Source organism: Aquarana catesbeiana, linkage group LG10, assembly GCF_042186555.1.
Source record: "Aquarana catesbeiana isolate 2022-GZ linkage group LG10, ASM4218655v1, whole genome shotgun sequence".
Lineage (NCBI taxonomy): Eukaryota > Metazoa > Chordata > Amphibia > Anura > Ranidae > Aquarana > Aquarana catesbeiana.
The window spans coordinates 24,390,625-24,410,292 of record NC_133333.1 but is presented as its reverse complement, the minus strand read 5'-3'; the positions used below and the strand labels follow the sequence as shown (position 1 = coordinate 24,410,292).

Here is a 19,668-nt window from a genome sequence, read left to right as displayed (position 1 = left end):
AAAAAAAGACCCAACTGACAAAGAAGACCTTTTATACTGACCTGTCCCACCACCTGTTTCTCCAGTGTTTGCTTTTTTGCAGAGCTATGGCCTCTTTACATCTGACACTTCCAGGAGTGTCAGATGCCTGATACTTCGTCAATGACAAGCTATCAGCAGAAGGACAACAGCACATATCTGATACTTCAGGAAGTGTGCAGGTTCTTCAGGAGGCCAAAGCTCTTGGAACAAATCAAAGATCAGAGTATCGGATGGTGGGATAGGTGGGTATAAAAAGTCTTCTTTTTGCATGGGGTGTGTTTTTTTAATTTCTAAAAACTCAACAGGGTCTCTTTGTTGGTGGCTCCTGTAGATGCTTATTTTGACCTACTCTTTTTTATTTGTGCAGCTATCACATCCAAGCTGCAATATGTTAAAAAAATGTCTTGGGGTTTAGATACACTAAAACTGGTGCAATTTCCAGAAAAGATGACGGCATTACCCTATTAGGTATGTTTAGCCCGGGTCTCTAACCCTCTCCTACTCCATCCAAAAAAAAAAAAAAATTTGGGTTTTTACAACATAAACGGGGTGTACCCATCAGATGCTGACTCTTTAGATCAACCCATTGCAGTTAGAGTAGAACTATAGGCAGAACTTTTTTTTTTTTCATTTTGAAAAGAGTAAGGGAGGGTTGTAACCCTTGTTGGTTTATTTTTTGCCATCTATACCCCATTGGGGAGATTTACCTTCACTGCCTGCCCCATAGTCAGAACAGGAAGTTAGAGGGAATCCCTCCAAATTGAGGGAATCTCTAGGTGACCCCCAAGTCACCAGAACTAGTGTCCCCATTGGAAGATATCCCCTTTATTACTTTTCTGGGGACAACCCAAAATTTGGAATTTTCTTTTACTTTCAGTGATAAGGTATTTTCTTGTAACTCAGGCGCCGGACTTTCAGATAAAAGTGATCCCCGCGGCGGATTCGCCATGGGATCACTTTTAGAAGCGACGAGGGGGTCATTCCTGGACCTACGTTACTGATCGCTGAGCCCGGGTATCCATCCGGCACCGGTGGTGGCTTGCCATAGGAATAAGCGATGGCTGCCACTCATCTCTATGCTCTTGGAGGACTGGAGCGACGCCATGACATCACTTCCATTTTTTTTTTTTTAATCTTTTGCTTTTAAGGGTAGAAGAGAGATTTTGGGTCTTTTAGAACCCAGATCTCTCCATAAAGAGGACCTGTCATGCTGTATTGTTATCGTAAAGGGATTTTTACATTCCTTGCGAAAGCAATAAAAGTAATAAAACATTTTTTTAAAGGGACAGTGTAAAAATTTTAAATATGTAATAAAATAAATAAATATTTTCAAGCGCCCCCTTCCCCGCGTGCAGTAGTGAACGCATCCGTAGGTCACGCCCACATATGTAAACAGTGTTCGATTCTACACAAGTGAGGTATTGCCACGAACGTCTGGGTGAAAGCAATAATTCTAGCACTAGACCTCCTCTGTAACTCTAAACTGGTGACCTATAGCAATTTTTAAAGCGTCGCCTATAGAGATTTTTAAGTACCGTAGTTGGCACCATTCCACAAGTGTGCGCAATTTGAAAGCGTGACATGTTGGGTATCTATTTACTTGGCGTAACAGCATCTTTCATATTATATTAAAAAAATGGGGTATATATATAATATATATATATATATATATATATATATATATATATCTATATATATCTATCTATATATAGATATATCTATATATAGATAGATATATATAGATATATATATCTATCTATATATCTATATATTTTTTTTTGTTTTTAATTCATAAATGTGTATTTAAAAAAAAAATGCATTTGAAATACCGCTACACAAAACAGTGTGACCTAAAAAATTGCCATTTTATTCTCTAGGGTCTCTGCTAAAAAAAATATAACATAATGTTTGGGGGTTCTAGGTAATTTTTTAGCAAAAAATACAGATTTTACAGTACAGTGTCAGAAAAAGGCCTAGTCCTTAAATGGTTATAGTAACATACTATGCCGAATTTCATCATGTGACCCTCCATTCCCCCGCATTCACTGCACACTCAGCAAAATGAATTACTTCAATTATTTGTATGCCCATTGAATTTGAATATATTATGCATCAGTTCATGCTTGATAAAGCCTTTGGGGATTGATTTCGTTGTTGATTGGATGTGGAGTGATTCAGGTTTATAGATTGTAAGCTCTGCGGTTCAATAGATCTGAGTTTCTGCGCGAGCTTCTGTTTCATCGCGTTGATTGCACAGTTTGCATCTTTCCTGTCAATTGCAAGTAGGGTCAATCAGTCTCCTTGAATCACACAAATTATTTTCACAGATTGCTCCACCCAAAATGATTGGTTTAGGATTGGGTTGAACCCCATTAAGGATCCAGATGTGTCAAATTATACTTTTATAAAGACTTGTTGTTTTTAGTTGGTTTGTAAAATTTCCATGTAAAAGTGATCTTAGTAACTTTTACGGTACTATGAAGTACCCCCCACCCCCCTCCACCTCGCCACAGCGGTGTTAAAGCAAAAAGCAGATTGGGGGGACATCCGATGAACTCAGAAGCATTCAGCTCTGAGCTTTTGGACAATTTTTGGTACTCTACTTTATTGCCATATCACGGGCATGTGCAGTTTTAAGGCTTGACATGTTTGGTATCTATTTACTCGTCACAGCCCCATTTTCATATTTAATCACTTGCCTACAAGGCACTTACACCCCCTTCCTGCCCAGGCCATTTTTCAGCTTTCAGCGCTGTCACACTTTGAATGACAATTGCCCGGTCATGCTATACTGTACCCAAACAAATTCTTTATCATTTCTTCACACAAATAGAGTTTTTTTTTTTGGTGGTATTTAATCACTGCTGGGTCTTTTATTTTTTACAAAAAATTTTGAAAAAAAATGTTTTTTACTTTTTTTCCGTCAGTAAATTTTGCAACTAAGTAATTTTTCCCTTTACTGATGTGCGCTGATGAGGCGGCACTGGTGGGCACTGATAAGCTGAACTGGTGGGCATTGATGAGGGGGCACTTATGGGCACTGATGAGGCGGCACTTATGGGCACTGATTAAGTGGCACTGATGAGGAGGCACTAATATGCCGCACTTATGGGCACTGATATGTGGCACTGATGAGCACTGATAGGCGGCACTGATTGGCACTGTTAGGTGGCACTGATGGGCACTAATAGGCAGCACTGGTGGGCACTGATAGTCGGCACTGGTGGGCACTGATAGGCAGCAGGGATAGGCGGTACTAATGGGCATTGATGGGTGGCACTGATGAGCGACACTGATGGGCATTACTGATGGGCATTGATTGACAGTAGTTATGGGCAGCACTGACAGGCGGCACTGATTGCCAGCGCTGACTGGCATCACTAATGGCCACTGATTGGTGGCACTTGTGGGCAGTGGTGGGCACTGATTGCTGCCACTGGTGGGCACTGTACGCTGGCATTGGTGGGCAATGCTGGGCACTGATTTGTGACACTATATTTCTTTATTGTAATCAGGGCACTGATGATCAGTGCCCTGATTACATCCCTAGATGTCCCCCTGCGTGGAGATGCCGCTGATCGGCTCTCCTCGCCACACACTCTGTCAGTGTCAGTGTGTGATTGGACACAGCCGATCACATGGTTAAAGAGCCGCGGAAGTGGCTCTTTGCAGAGATCGGGGTCGCACTGTGTCCTAGCAACACGGCATGGCCACGATCACCATGCTGAGCGCCCCCGCGGGCGCGTGAGAGCAGCCGTTCTGGGACACCATCCAATGACGTCGTCCCAAAACTAGAGCCGCACCGCTCCGCCGTCATTTGACGGTGGGCGGGTGGCAAGCAGTTAACCAGTTTAGGTCCGCCCTATAGCATTTTTACTGCTAAAGGGTGGCACCTGTGCACCAGATCATGTAAATATATATGTGATCTGACACTTCCGTGTAGGGGGGCGCGAATGAGCGCTGCCGGTAGCTCGCCAATCAGACTCGATGTCCGCAGGCACCCACCGATCATCCTGCAGAGAGACAGAACTGCGATCTTCCTATGTAAACAAGGCAGACCGCTGTTCTGTCAGCGGGGGGAAGGGATGGAATTTGTGTCCCTGCAAAGCAGGAAATAAATTCTATCTCTTCCCCTAGTAAAAGCTGCTCCCACAGTTCACATAAACACTGGCTAGGCACACAGTTAATCCTTTGATTGCCCCCTGATGTTTAACCCCTTCCCAGCCAGTGTCATTAGTACAGTAACAGTGTATATTTTTTAGCACTGATCACTGTATTAGTGTCACTGGTCCCCAAAAAGTGTCAAAAGTGTCAGTTAGGTGTCCGCTGCAATACCGCAGTCCCGCTATAAGTCACTGATTGCCACCATTACTAGTAAAATAAAAAAGTAAATAAAAATAAATGTAAAAATCCCATAGTTTGTAGACGCTATATTTTTTTGCGCAAACCAATGAATATACACTTATCTGGGGTTTTTTTTTTTTTTTTAACCAAAAATATGCAGCAAAATACATATTGGCCTAAATTTATGAAGAAATTAGATTTAAATTAAAACATTTTTTTTGGATATGTTTTATAGCAGAAAGTAAAAAATATAATTTTATTTTTCAAAATTGTCGCTCTTTTTTTGTTTATAGCGCAAAAAATAAAAAGCGCAGAAGTGATCGAATACCACCAAAAGAAAGCTTTATTTATGGGGAAAAAGGGACATACATTTTATTTATGTACAGCGACCGCGCAATTATCAGTTAAAATAACGCAGTGCCATATTGCAAAAAATGCCCTGGTCATGAAAGGGAGTTGGGTAAATCTTCCAGGGGTCAAGTGGTTAACCAAAAATTGGGTATTATGTTGTGTTTGCATTAAAATGTATTTGATTGTATGTTTTCTTTGACAAAATGTGTTTGTTAAACAGTTGCGCCAATATTGTGCAACAGAAAAAGTGCAACTGCCACCACTTTATTCTACAGAGCCTCTGCTTTCAGAAAATATATCATTCTTTTTTTGGGGGGGGTTAAGTATTTTTTAACTAAAAATATAGATTTAAATGCATGTGAAAAATTAAAAAATTAAAAAAAAAAATTTTAAAATTTTAAAAAATTTAAAAAATTTAAAAATGTGCTCAGGACGTGAAGTGGATAACATACTAGACTAGACTGACATACTAGACTGGACCAGTGCACAAAGCAAGGTCCATAAAGACATGAATGAGGGAGTTTTGGGGTGGAGGAACTTGACTGGCCTGCACAGAGTCCTGACTTCAACACCTTTGGGATGAATTAGAGCGGAGACTGCGAGCCAGGCCTTCTCATCCACATCAGTGCCTGACCTCACAAATGCTCTTCTGTAGGAATGCTCAAACATTCCCATAGACACACTCCTAAACCTTGTGGACAGCCTTCCCAGAAGAGTTGAAGCTGTTATAGCTGCAAAGGGTGGGCCAACTCAATATTGAACCCTACGGACTAATGCCCCGTACACACGATAGGATTTTCCGACAACAAAACCCCTGGATTTTTTCCGTCGGATGTTGGCTCAAACTTGTCTTGCATACACACAGTCACACAAATCTTGTCGGAAATTTCGAACGCCAAGAACGCGGTGACGAACAACACGTACGACCAGCCGAGAAAAATGAAGTTCAATAGCCAGTGCGGCTCTTCTGCTTGATTCCGAGCATGCGTGGAACTTTGTGCGTCGGAACTGCGTACACTCGATCGGTATTTCCGACAACGGATTTTGTTGTCGGAAAATTTGAGAACCAGCTCTCAAATTTTGTGTGACGGAAATTCCGATGGAAAATGTCTGATGGAGCCTACACACGGTCGGAATTTCCGACAACAAGCTCCCATCGAACATTTTGCATTGGAAAATCCTATCGTGTGTACGGGGCATTAGACTGGGATGCCATTAAAGTTCTGCCATTCAGAATCTGTATTAGGAACATGAAGTGTGATCACAGCTCACCTGTGGGCCCCAGGTTGTACTTCTTCCCTTTGCTCAGGGTGCCTTTGATCCTGGCCCAAGTGCTTTTCTTTTCTATCTTTTCAATGTCTGTGAAAAAAGATAACCTTTTGTGAACCTCGGATCAGACTAAATATGTAATAAAACAAAAAAAAATTCTAATGGCTGAGGCTGGATCGAGATATAACCAATAAACATTCTTATCTCAGTTTCTATAGCTGGCCGCTGATATGCAAACAGGTTCATCTTTTCAATCGGAAACTCAGATATATTGCTAGTCTTGCTCATCCAGGATTAAGGTGAACTAGTACTTTGACATATTAGTCTAAGTGAAGGGTTAAATTTATAAGGAGGTGCCATACACCCTACCCCAATACACCATCAAAGCCCCAAGAAGTACCTCCAGTTATTAGGGTAGATGTGATACCTCCTGCTTCTCTGTAATGCAGTGCTCGGGTTCCCACTAGGCCATTTGCCAAGCTTACTTGTAATAGGGGCTTGCAATTGAATAGTAATTGCACCAACAGCAAAAGTCTCTGCCCCCAAAACTACCCCTCTTAGCTTAGGCTGACCCCATCACCAAATTGTGCCCTGCTCCATACCAGAGGCCTCCACATGACACTCCTGGCCATTGATCTTTAGATGCCAAGGAAGGAATATGTCATTGACGTTTATATGCCAAGGAATGTCCACACATGAATAGGGTTGCTGCACTTTACTGATGGTACACAGGGAATGGCATAACAGTCCCATCACATCGACATACATTCCGGAGTCACTTGACATTGCATTAATCACATTTAGTGGACTGTCCGCAGCAGTCACATGTGAAAGCATATGCAGCACTTTATGCAGCCATCTCCCTCTACTAGTCTCTCCTTCCACTTTCGGTCATTAGTACTCACAGGAATGGGATCTCTGAAGGCAGCTCTTCCATAGGTACACCCAGGGCTTTTTTTTCTCAAACAATAGGTGCTGGAACTTAACCAAGGCCCCACAAAACCCCTCCCCTTACACACACCCTCCAAATCACATCAAATAGTGGGTGTGTTCAGTCAAATTTCACTAAAACAGTAGGAGGGTCTTAAAGGGGCATTAAGTACCAGGATTGCATTACATACAGAGTGCAGAGCTGTCACTTATAAATACAGAAACCAGACTTCTGTGTACAAGTGATTGTGGTGAGCAGGCACCAAAGGGTCTGAGCCAGAGGTGGTGGAACTGAGTTCCACCAAGTTCCCCCTGAAAAAAAGCCCTGGGAGAATAGCCTCACTCAAGGAACTCTTTGCCTGGCCTGAAAGGCCTTTTGCATTCCGCTTTAGCCCCCACCTTCATAAGCATCAGAAAGTCAAGAGTCGGCTCTGCTGGGTGCAGGTCTACTCTACCCTGGCCTCCTGTCCTGTACAGAACCTCTACATGCTGGTTACATCTGTGCTGGTGCGGGGTGCTTGGCTCCCATGCCCCAAGTGCACTAGGGATCCTTCCAACCTGACTTATAACTGGGCACTGACTCTCCCATTACATAACTACAGAAGGGCTCTAACTAAAAGGGGCCTAGCCCCTGATAACACAGTCTTCTCAAACCAGACATTATTTTTGAACAGAGCCACCTAGTGGCAAACTAGCTAACTGCACCTGCCTACATACTTACTTGGGGGCAGCCAGCAATTCGAAATTTGCACAGCAGATCTGAAGTACCCTAGTGCTTGAGGAGTGCAGGGAAATACAGCCTGCTTATGGTGAATGCAAAGAAGCAAACCTGAAATTTTGCCAAGTATGAGCAAAGTACGGGTAGGTTTAAGAGTGTTTGGGGTCGGTGGAAGGCCTCCATCAGTGAGTCCTAATGGAAGACAGTAGGTGTCCTCAAAGTGGAGGACAGTGGGAGGCCTCTGTAAGTAGATCTTAGTGGAAGACCTCTGCCAAAGGGTCTCGGTGGGAGGCCTATGTCAATGGGTCTCGTGGAAAGCAGTGGGTGACCTCTGCAGGTAGAGTTTAGTGGAAAACCTATGTCAATGGTCTCAGTGGGAGGCCTATGTCAATGGGTCTTTGTGGAAGACAGTGGGGGGCATGTTCAAGTAGATCTTAGTCAATAACCTCTGTCAAAGGATCTTGGTGGCAGGCCTATGTCAATGGGTCTCAGTGGAAGAAGGTAAGTGACCTCTGCAAGTAGATCTCAGTGGAAAACCACTGTAAAAAAGTCTCAGTGGGAAGCCAATGTCAGTGGGTTTCTGTGGAAAAAAAATGCGTGGCCTCTGCAAGTAGATCTTATTGGAAGACCTTCTCCAAAAGTCTCAGTGGGAGGTCTCTGCAAGTAGATCTCTATGGAAAACCTCTGTCAAAGAGTCTCAGTGGGAGATCTCTGCCAATAGATCTTAGTGGGCCTGTAGATGTCCCAAGACTAGAGGCTACACATACACAAAATTTTGTTGTATGTATACAATGACAATAAAGTTTATCTATTTCCTCATATTTGTAATTCTTCCATATAAGGCTGACTATTAGAGGTATGGATAACACTTAAAAAGAGTTTAATATTTTCCATAAATGGTTGTAGTTTTTCTTATGAAATTCTTTCTCTTTCTCGTAGAGCTAGTTTCAATGCAAATGTAACAGGGAACTGGGGGTTCAATTTTCCTTTAATGTTGAAGACCTAGGAGGATCTACAGAACATTTAGGAGACCTTCCTTTAGTGACAGGAGTGAGTCTAAACTGGTCACAGTTCACCTAATATGAGGTTACCCGGGATTGTTAGTTCTGTTGAGCTACAAAAATGAAAGTTAGTTGGAACTAGAACATTAAATTGCAGGAAGCCATGACAGAGCCTACAGTAATTGATCACTGAGATGTAAAGCAGAGAGATTTGGAGGAACCGGCACAAGCCACATTCACAAGGAGTAGTGTGCCAGTTACTGAGATCTGCTAACTTTTGTAAAGAATCAGCAACCTCTCCTGGATGCTGGTTATGTTATGGAAGTGCCAAACTCATCAAACTACTTGGAACAGAGTTGGAGAACCACTAATATTCTTTAACAACGTGATGTGAATCAGTGCCCCTAGTGATAGGCTTAAATGCTGCCAGAAAGAAGAAAGACCAATAGAAGAAGTAAAATCCTTTTACATCAATCAGATTTTCCTCATTTGAATGTTCAGCAATAGAGCTTAGAGAGCAGGGAAATTAGGTAATACAGTATAGCTGGTTAGATTAAACCAGGGTTTTTTAACCAGAGATACCGTGGTAGAACGCTAAGGTTCCTTCAGATATTGCAAGGAGTTCCTTGAGCAATAACCAATTTTTGCATCCCACTGACATCATTAATTGTTTTAGGTATAGGTTAGAGGGAAATTCTTCCCACTTACCAAAAGTGTTACCCAATTCCCACTGACCACACACTAATATATCATGAGTTGTAGATAGTAATTTTGTAGCAGGGGTTCCCTGAAACCGGAAAGTTATTTCAAGGGTTTCTTTGTGTTGAAAAGGTTAAAAAAGTAAGTAAACTAACTTTAAAATCTCATTGAAAAGTTTCTTTGAATTTACCTATAACATTAGCAGGCTGCTTGTAGATGATGAGAAAGGTGTCCCTCAACCACTTCTGAAGCTCTGGACTGTAGTGTTCTTGCACCTGCTGTAGAACATTCAGGAAGGTCCTGCAAGTCTCCTCATTCTTTAACATGAGCTCCAAGACAGAGATGACCTGGTTACTCTCCGGCCTGGTCTCAAGAAGTCTGAAATATGTCTCCTGGTGTAATGCTCCAGCATCATGCAGCCATCTCAAGATCACAGCTGGGTTCTTCTCTAACCAGGTGATCAACCTTGGTTTGCAGGACTGGACCTTCACAAGACACTCATTCTTCATGGACATCTAGATAAGGAGAAAAGATGGAAACAGACACAGAAGGTTACATTTATGAAAGTGTTTGGAGGATATGCCTGCTTTGGCCTGTGGTGACTGGACATTTAGTTTGGTCTTTCACATGATCCATATGAACACTCAGATTGCCATGGGCTGCAAGTGAAAAATTATCTGAGGACTAGCTTGAAATTTTGCAAAAATTTGCAAATAGTCTCAGCTAATGCCTTGACCAAAACTCTAAAAATAAGATTCCAATATTTGCAAGCTACTTCTAGGACCATTTTTCCATTATGCTAATCCAAACGTTTTTGTTCAAGGTTGAGCAATAAGACATCGATGGTCGGGTGAGTCTTGCATTCTTGTCTACCCATTCTCTTATGTCTATGATCAGTTTAGGTTACTTACTAAAGACCTTACAAATGTCAAAACTGTAAAATAAGCAAATTTGCTCAATTTATATATCTGTAATTTTAGGAGAATTTTTTTTTTCTTAAAATTTCTGCTCAAAATTGGTATTATAGTTATATGTCAGGCCTACAGGCTGAGTCAGCTCCTAGTTTCCTTTATGTTTTGGATGCACCATCAGTGAGGTCACCAAAATTCTTGACTCTGTTCCTATCCAGCTGGGAGTTTTGGGGGTCCTCATCCAACTTTGTGTGTTCCAACTCCTGTTATAGTCTCAAAATTAGGAAATAAATAAAAATCCATCAGAAATGGGCAGAAGCCTTCATAACGATCACAGCAGGTGTGTAGACATGGGGAGATCTCACCAATAGAGTGCCCAAGACATAGAAGAAACTGCCAGCTGGTTTAATTCTGCAGCACCAACCAAACACCGAAATGCCAGATTTGGTTGGAATGACCATTTAAACCAGTGGTCTCCAAACTGCGGCCCGTGGGCATTATGCGGCCCTTTGCTTGCCTTTATCCATCCTTTGGGGCACTATTCCTTCCACTAATACAAGACACTATTCATTTTACTGACACCAAAGACAGAGCACTATTCCTCCCACTGACACCAACAATGGGGTACTATTCCTCCAACTGACACCAGGGACAGGAAACTACAGTAATTCTCCTACTGACACCAATGATGGGGTGCTATTCCTCATACAAATTTTTTTTTTACCATTGACCACTAAGCCTATGGTATTGTTTACTCCCACCAATGCCATGGCATTTTCTACTCCCATTAGCCCCTCTAAGGTTTGAAGGGCAGTAAACTAGCTATTTGTTTTGAAAGTTTAGAGATCCCTGCTTTAAACCACTTCATATACATGGTTAGATGCATCCAGAAGATGGAAATTTTTACCTGGTTGACTGTGCTGCCTAAAATGTGTTGGGTCTCATGAATTCCCGGTGTCACAAATTGGCTCAGTTATAAATAGCTGTGAACTGGCCTTGACTGCCAGAAGGATTTATGATCATTATCAGTTTATCAAGTACTAACAAGATATCAGAGGATTATCTATTAACTCTCAGTAGTGTTTATATAGCTTCTATCCTGTGGTTTTGGAAGTGGTTTCATGGAAGTCATGGAGTACATGAAAGGGACGTGGCTTACGTGATTTATAAGTAACCATCAACTTTTCAGTATCCAAACAAAAATAAAATAGACCACACCCTCCAATGCATTTGATCCCAAACAAAAATAAAATAGACCACACCCTCCAATGCATCTGATCCAAAACAAAAATAAAATAGACCACACCCTCCAATGCATCTGATCCAAAACAAAAATAAAATAGACCACACCCTCCAATGCATCTGATCCAAAACAAAAATAAAATAGACCACACTCCCCAATGCATCTGATCCCAAACAAGAATAAAATAGACCACACTCCCCAATGCATCTGATCCCAAACAAAAATAAAATAGACCACACTCCAATGCATCTGATCCCAAACAAAAATAAAATATACCACACCCTCCAATGCATCTGATTCCAAAAAAACAAAAAAAAAAACAAATAGACTACACCCCCCAATGCATCTGATGCCAAACAAAAATAAAACAGACCACACCCCCAATGCATCTGATCCCAAACAAAAATAAAATAGACCACACCCCAATGCATCTGATCCCAAGCAAAAATAAATGAGACCACACCCCCAATGCATCTGATCCCAAACAAAAATAAAATGGACCACACCCCAATGCATCTGATTACAAAAAGATAATAAAATAGAACACCCCCATGCATCTGATCCCAAACAAGAATAAAATACACCACACCCCCCAATGCATCTGATCCCAAACAAAGATAAAATAGACCACACCCTCCAATGCATCTGATCCCAAACAAAAATAAAATAGACCACACCCCCAATTCATCTAATCCCAGATGCCTTTAGCACTGCACTGCACCAAACTGAAGGTGACTCAACAATGGAGTCAGATCTTGCTGTTGGCACATCAGTGTAGAACCGAAAAGGGTGTATCTGATTGGTGGCTGTCAAAACACAGGCCCTTTCCCTTGACCACATTGGGAAGGACACTTTAAATATCACCATCCCCACCTCCTAGAGAAATTGGGATCATATCTACTTTGGGCACATAATGGGACCAATTTTTCATGCAATATGATGCCACATTTACTAACCTCCAGCAGTAATTAAAGCAAAATGATCCCCATAGCTCGCAAATATGTACTCACTGTGATTGGCTCACTGACTTTCCCAGGAGTCTGCACTAACATACAGGTCAATTTTGGTCATCCCCTGCAATAGGAACTTTGATTTTGGTGAGATACTCCATATGGGTGTATTACTTCTGAAGGGATGCAGATCCTGCAACTTTCTTCATTAGAACATAAGTTCACCTACAGTATCCCACAAAAGTGAGTACACCCCTCACAATTTTGTAAATATTTTATTCTATCTTTTCATGTGACAACACTGAAGAAATGACACTTTGCTATAGTGTAGTGAGTGTACAGCTTGAGTAACATCGTAAATTTGCTGTCCCCTTAAAATAACTCAACACACAGCAATGAATGTCTAAACCGCTGGCAACAAACGTGAGTACACCCCTAAGTGAAAATGTCCAAATTGGGCCCAAAGTGTCAATATTTTGTGTGGCCACCATTATTTTTAAGCACTGCCTTAACCCTCTTTGGCATGGAGTTCACCAGAGCTTCACAGGTTGCCACTGGAGTCCTCTTCAACTTCCCCATGACGACATCACAGAGCTGGTGGATGTTAGAGACCTTGTGATCCTCCACCTTCCATTTGAGGATGCCCCACAGATGCTCAATAGGGTTTAGGTCTGGAGACATGCTTGGCCAGTCCATCACCTTTACCCTCAGCTTCTTTAGCAAGGCAGTGGTCATCTTGGAGGTGTGTTTGGGGTCGTTATTATGTTGGAATACTGCCCTGCGGCCCAGTCTATGAAGGAAGGGGATCATGCTCTGCTTCAGTATGTCACAGTACATGTTGGCATTCATGGTTCCCTCAATGATCTGTAGCTCCTCAGTGCTGGCAGCACTCATGCAGCCCCAGACCATGACACTCCCACCACCATGCTTGACTGTAGGCAAGACACACTTGTCTTTGTACTCCTCACCTGGTTGCCACCACACACGCTTGACACCATCTGAACAAAATACATTTATGTTGGTCTCATCAGACCACAGGACATGGTTCTTCAGCAAACTATTTGCAGGCTTTTTGTGCATCATCTTTAGAAGAGGCTTTCTTCTGAGACGACAGCCATGCAGACCAATTTGATGCAGTGTGCGGCGTATGGTCTGAGCACTGACAGGCTGACCCCCCCACCCCTTCAACCTCTGCAATAAATGCTGACAGCACTCATACGTCTATTTCCCAAAGACAACCTCTGGATATGACACTGAGCAAATGTACTCAACTTCTTTGGTCGACAATGGCGAGGCCTGTTCTGAGTGGAAGAATTGGTGTATATCACGCTGACATATAAACATATGTCTAATAGCAGCCAGCACAACACTAAGACAAGTGTTTACCAAGAAATATGTGAAAAATAAAACATTTGTGCAGCGCTAAAAAATTCATGATGTTACAAATTCATAAGTACAACCTAATAAATAATGTGAATTTACCACAAGGTTAAATGAAAACAGTGAAAAGTGATGTGAAATTCACACTCAAACTTAATTCCGTGTTCCATCATATAGACGTTTTTAAACCGTGAATATAACAGTCCATGGATAAACATTGAAAAGAATCTATATAGCTAAAAAGGGGATTCCACGTGCCATCAGTGTTGGAGTGAAGACACAGACAATAAAACCACCACCGGTTAGTAAGGAGGCTTACCGGAGTAAGGAGACACAAATGGGCATATGCTCAATGAGTCAACAAGGCATGTGGTGTAAACACCAATACACAAGACCTCCACATCCAGGCTCCGGTTCAGGATAGAAGATGGTCCAATTGGTCAGGAGATATCACAGAGAAGCAGTCCTCAGATTTAGCCAGCTTGTCAGACCAAATCCTCTCAATTGTTCAAAATAGCACAACCGAAAACGAAAATACTCCACATAGTGTGAATCCGTATAAACATAGAAATTTATTAAAAGTTGGAAACACTCACATTTAGAATGTAGATCAAGCTCTTGAACAAATATGGTTTTGGTTAGCGCAGTTACATCAGCAGGGCTCGAGCTGACGCGTTTCGTCTAAAGAGACATCATCTGAGTGTTTCCTAATTTTAATAAATTTCTATGTTTATACGGATTCACACTATGTAGAGTATTTTCATTTTCGGTTGTGCTATTTTGAACACTTGAGAGCATTTGGTCTGACAAGTTGGCTACATCTGAGGACTGATTCTCTGTGATATCTCCTGACCAATTGGACCATCTTCTATCCTGAACTGGAGCCTGAATGTGGAGGTCTTGTGTATTGGTGTTTACACCACATGCCTTGTTGACTCATTGAGCATATGCCCATTTAAGTCTCCTTACTCCAGCAATAATTACTGTGTTCTCCTGGTGGGGACAGCTTCCCCTGCCCCCCTGGTGGGAGAATGCAATGGCTTGGCAGGAGGGATTCCCCTGTCAACGCTGTCTGTGTTGATGGGGGAATTGAAAGATTTTCTTTCCTGAAACCCGTGGTTGCAGGCAGTGACGGCTGGTGGGGTTTTCCTTTGGGGGGGGTGGCAAACAAGCACCCCCCCTCCCCTGGGACTGCGGCGTGGGACAGACAGACATCCATCCCCTGGCCCTTGGCACTGGACTGACAGACATCACACCCCCCCCACACCAGCCTACCCGATCTAGGGCTGGGCATCCTCTTCTCCTCTCCTCCGGTGTGGGCAGCGGCTCCGGTGTCCGCTCATCCCACGGCCTCTTCCGTCTCCTCTCTGTTCCATCAAAGCTAAGCATCCAATAGGATTGCCTGACACTTTGGCCAGTCGGGAAACAGGTCTCACGACCTGCCTCCTGATTGGCGGGAAGGAACTTTAGTGTGAAAATAGGGAAAATGAATTTGCTATCGTTACACAATTGGGTGGGATCGGGGCTCACTCTCTGCATCCAGAGCCCACCCTCTTTTGAAGCCTATTAAAACCTAATAATAGGCTTCAAATCTAATCGGTGCTTCAAAAGACACCCTCCCCCCACCCCATCCCCGCAATTGTAATTCATGTGCCCGGTGTCCTGAAAGGGGCCGGGCGCATGGATAGGGGGCGATGGCGGAAGGGATGGGAGGGGGGTGGCACCCGTGTGCCCACAATGCACGGGCCGCCACTGGTTGCAGGAAAGAAATTAGCTCTGTCTATGGCCGTACAATTTGCTTTATTGCTATCAAAACATTTTTATATGAGGACAGACCTGAATAATCTATTCAGACCCTTGCTCTACATAGCTGATGGTAGATCTAATAGTGGCTACGTACACTACGATTTTATTATCCGATCGATGTGTGATTTGAACAATCAAATCTGCAAACAGTCAAATAGCCATAACTTCTTTTCTGATCGATTTAGACTCAATTTAAATCAGTATCAATCAGACTGAGTCGATTGGCCTTGTCAGTGAGTATTGTTGATCATTTTGCCTCAGTTGGCAGCACTGAGATACTTTGTTCATGAATACGACTGTATTTTGATTGATCAGATTATGAGATTACATGGTGGAAAAAAGAGATGCAATCGATAATTTACAGCCATACATTACAATTATATGTTAACCATTGATTGAAATCTGCTTCCCCATGTGTGCCTTGTTGATCCAATGTTTTGTTGACTAATGATTTATAATTCCTATCGAAAGAGATCGATTGGAAAATAAATTGATCATTTATCAAAATGTATATGGCCGCCATAAAGGATATGGTACAATCAGATTGTACGGTGTATGCTCTGCTTAGCGAACACCAGAAATTTACTTGTATTGAGCCAAAAATCACTTAAAAATTCTATTACAATTTTCCGTATGCTGTGGTATCCTGTGTGCTGCCCCCTCCTGGAGGGACATACTGCCGGTCATAGGGGAACGGGACTTCTACACAAAGAGGGGACTATCCTCCTCTTCTAGGGACTCCAACTACAAGATATTAAAGTATAACTAAAGACAAAACTTATTTTCAGATTTGGATAGAGAAGAGTTGGTGAAGCTTACCTTGTCCAGACTTCACCGGCGGTGAGTAATCCTTGGTGTGGTTGTGTGTTCTGCTCTCACTCCATTCTAATGACCAAATCCTTCATTTCCTCTGATTAATCTTTAACCACACAGAGAGACTGCTTAGAGGACAAGATTGATATGCTGGCCAGCGCCCACATTGACTTTAACCTTTCTATAGATACCAGAATTCTACATCTGATTGGTAGAGGGCCAGCCCAGGTCTGTGTACTGATAGGTGGGGGAAGGAGGCGCCCGGGCACAAATGGATGGATATAGATAGAAGATTGCAGAAATCACACACCGGGGTTTGTTGGGGTCATCAATCAGAACCCCCAACTATTTACTATATAGAACCCAAACTGCATAATAAACATCACCGCCGTCTCCTAAAGACACCTTTATAATCTAACAGGACAATGTGTAATGATAAGCATGGTGCTGGATTCATAAAATATCTTTACAACATTTTACATTGATTGGGTATCTATCTATCTATCTATCTATCTATCTATCTATCTATCTATCTATCTATCTATCTATCTATCTATCTATCTATCTATCTATCTATCTATCTATCTATCTATCTATCTATCTATCTATCTCTCTCTCTTTCTCTCTCTCTATCTATCTATCTATCTATCTATCTATCTATCTATCTATCTATCTATCTATCTATCTATCTATCTATCTATCTATCTATCTATCCATCTATCATCTATGTATCTAACTGCCGAACCATATATCAACCTATCTATAATATATAATAATAATATTTTACAGTATAATAAAGTATTTTTCTCATATGTATCTATCTATATCATAATAATAAAAAAAAATACATGTTGAAGACTATCTATTTTTTTCCTTTATGTATGTATCTATGTCTTATATACCTCCCTATTCAGCCATCTTTATATCTATCTATACATCTAATAATAATAATACATGCTTAATACAATCTTAATCTATCTATCTATCTATCTATCTATCTATCTATCTATCTATCTATCTATCTATCTATCTATCTATCTATCTATCTATCTATCTATCTATCTCTTATACCGCATACACACAGTTGGACTTTTCGACCGGACTGGTCCAACGGACGCCGACGGACCAAATCCGATCGTGTGTGGGCTTGACCGGACCTTCAGCGGACTTTTCCAGTCGCAAATCTGACGAACTTTAGATTTGGAACATGCTTCAAATCTTTACGTTGTAACTCCACCGGACCCAGAAATCCGCTCGTCTGTATGCTAGTCCGACGGACGAAAAACAACGCTAGGGCAGCTATTGGCTACTGGCTATGAAATTCCTTATTTTAGTCCGGTGTACGTCATCACGTACAAATCCGTTGGACTTTTGTGTGATCGTTTATAGGCAAGTCCGTTCGTTAGAAAGTCCGTCGGAAGTCCGCCAAAAGTCTGTCGGACTTTTGTTGCTGAAAAGTCTATTTTTTACAGCATTATCTATCCTTTTAAATAATAATAGTAATATTTTTTTATAAGAGCATAATCTATCTATCAATCTAGAATAGATAATATACAATTCGGTGAAGGTCTCTTATACATTATTATATATTATAGGTTCTGTTATACCTTACAAACATAGCCTGGGCTGTGGATATCCTCATCCGAATCTAACATATAAAAATCTACAAAGAACAGGATTAATATTAATTTTGGACATCCACAGTCAAACACATATGGATCCTAAACAGATACTTTGTAAAATGATATTATATTACTCATATAGGAGCATGTGGAGGGGATCCGACAAGATCATCCATCATATCAGTATAAAAAACATATTATATATACTGTATACTGTATATCGCTTGTTTGGTTATAACAATTCACCAGCACATAATAATACATTTTTCATCCTAAAAAGGTTTCCGCATTTCGTGACATAGAGACACTTCTTCAGGATCCAATAAATTGCACCGATCCTTACTGGTTGGCATACAAACCTTTCACAAACATGATAACTAATATTACATAAAAGACACATTCAGTATCTGTCCCCTGGATGGTCAGTTGTATAGAATGCACCAAATATGCATCTGTTAGGCCTCCTGCACACTGGTTTCTTGTAAACGCGGTTTATCCTGGCAGGAGAAAATCAGCGTTATAAACTCACCTAAGCTGCAATATTCCAAACCAGTTTAGGTGAGTTTACCAGAGTTTAGCAGTGTTTGGAGTTTGGGAGTTAATTTATTCAATTGGCCAGAATTTATTCTGGCCATTGAAATATATGAACGCTGAAGTGCTGAACGCGTCTGGTGTTTATAAGCGTTTAACAGCGTTCACTGTTTTTTGGGGAGTACAAGGGCAGAAAAGATTCAAGGGCATGAGGCCTTAATTCCCTGATTTGGATGTGGGTGTGTCCAACCATTGTGCTCTTATCTTGCATACGATGGAAATGTATATCAGGGGTAGGCAACCTCAGCTCTCCAGCTGTGGTGAAACTACAAATTCCATCATGCCTCTCCCTCTAGGAGTCATGCCTGTGAGTGTCAGGGTCTTGCAATGTCTCATGGGACTTGTAGTTTCACCACAGCTGGAGGGCCGAGGTTGCCTACCCCTGATGTATATGGTGGCTACCAGCTGACCGGGAGGAGTCCAAGGAAACTCTCCAAGACTAGGTAACACCCATATATGCATACCTTCCAACATTTGAACTTCAGAATGAGGGACACTCGAAGAAGGAAGCGACCGACGCCACACTACGTGCACTGCGGCAAAAGTGGGTGTGGTACGGAGTGACAGCAGGACAGGCAGTAAGATACTGAGCATCAATGCAGCCCATGAATGCCGCCTCACTGTGTCCATCAACTGCAGCTTTACTGTGCCCATGAATGCAGCCTCACTGCCCATCATTACCCATCAATGCAGCCTCACTGCCCATCACTACCCATCAATGCAGCCTCACTGCCCATCAATGCAGCCTCACTGTGTCCATCAAATGCAGCTTTACTGTGCCCATGAATGCAGCCTCACTGTGTCCATCAAATGCAGCTATACTGTGCCCATGAATACAGCCTTACTGCTCCTCAATGCGCACTCATCATTGCCTGGATCACTACCCATCAATGCAGCCTCACTGCCCATTAATGCAATCACTGTGTCCATCAAATTACAGCTTTACTGTGCCCGTGAATAGAGCCTCACTGTGCCCATGAATGCAGCCTCACTGCCCCTCAATGCGCACTTATCATTGC

The 19,668-nt window shown here is 42.0% G+C and overlaps 1 protein-coding gene across 1 annotated transcript in view; it reads right to left on the bottom strand.

Annotated features, from left to right (window-relative positions):
* LOC141110467 (NACHT, LRR and PYD domains-containing protein 3-like) overlaps positions 1-16,582 on the bottom strand; it is a 43,253-nt gene extending 26,671 nt beyond the window's left edge. The window contains exons 1-3 of the mRNA XM_073601822.1: positions 16,443-16,582; positions 9,524-9,848; positions 5,989-6,075 (exon numbers count right to left, since the gene is read on the bottom strand). Of these exons, the coding sequence (XP_073457923.1) occupies positions 5,989-6,075; positions 9,524-9,848 (412 nt within the window). The 5' untranslated portion in view covers positions 16,443-16,582. The remainder of the gene's footprint in view (positions 1-5,988; positions 6,076-9,523; positions 9,849-16,442) is intronic.
* Between the last annotated feature and the right edge of the window lie 3,086 nt (positions 16,583-19,668).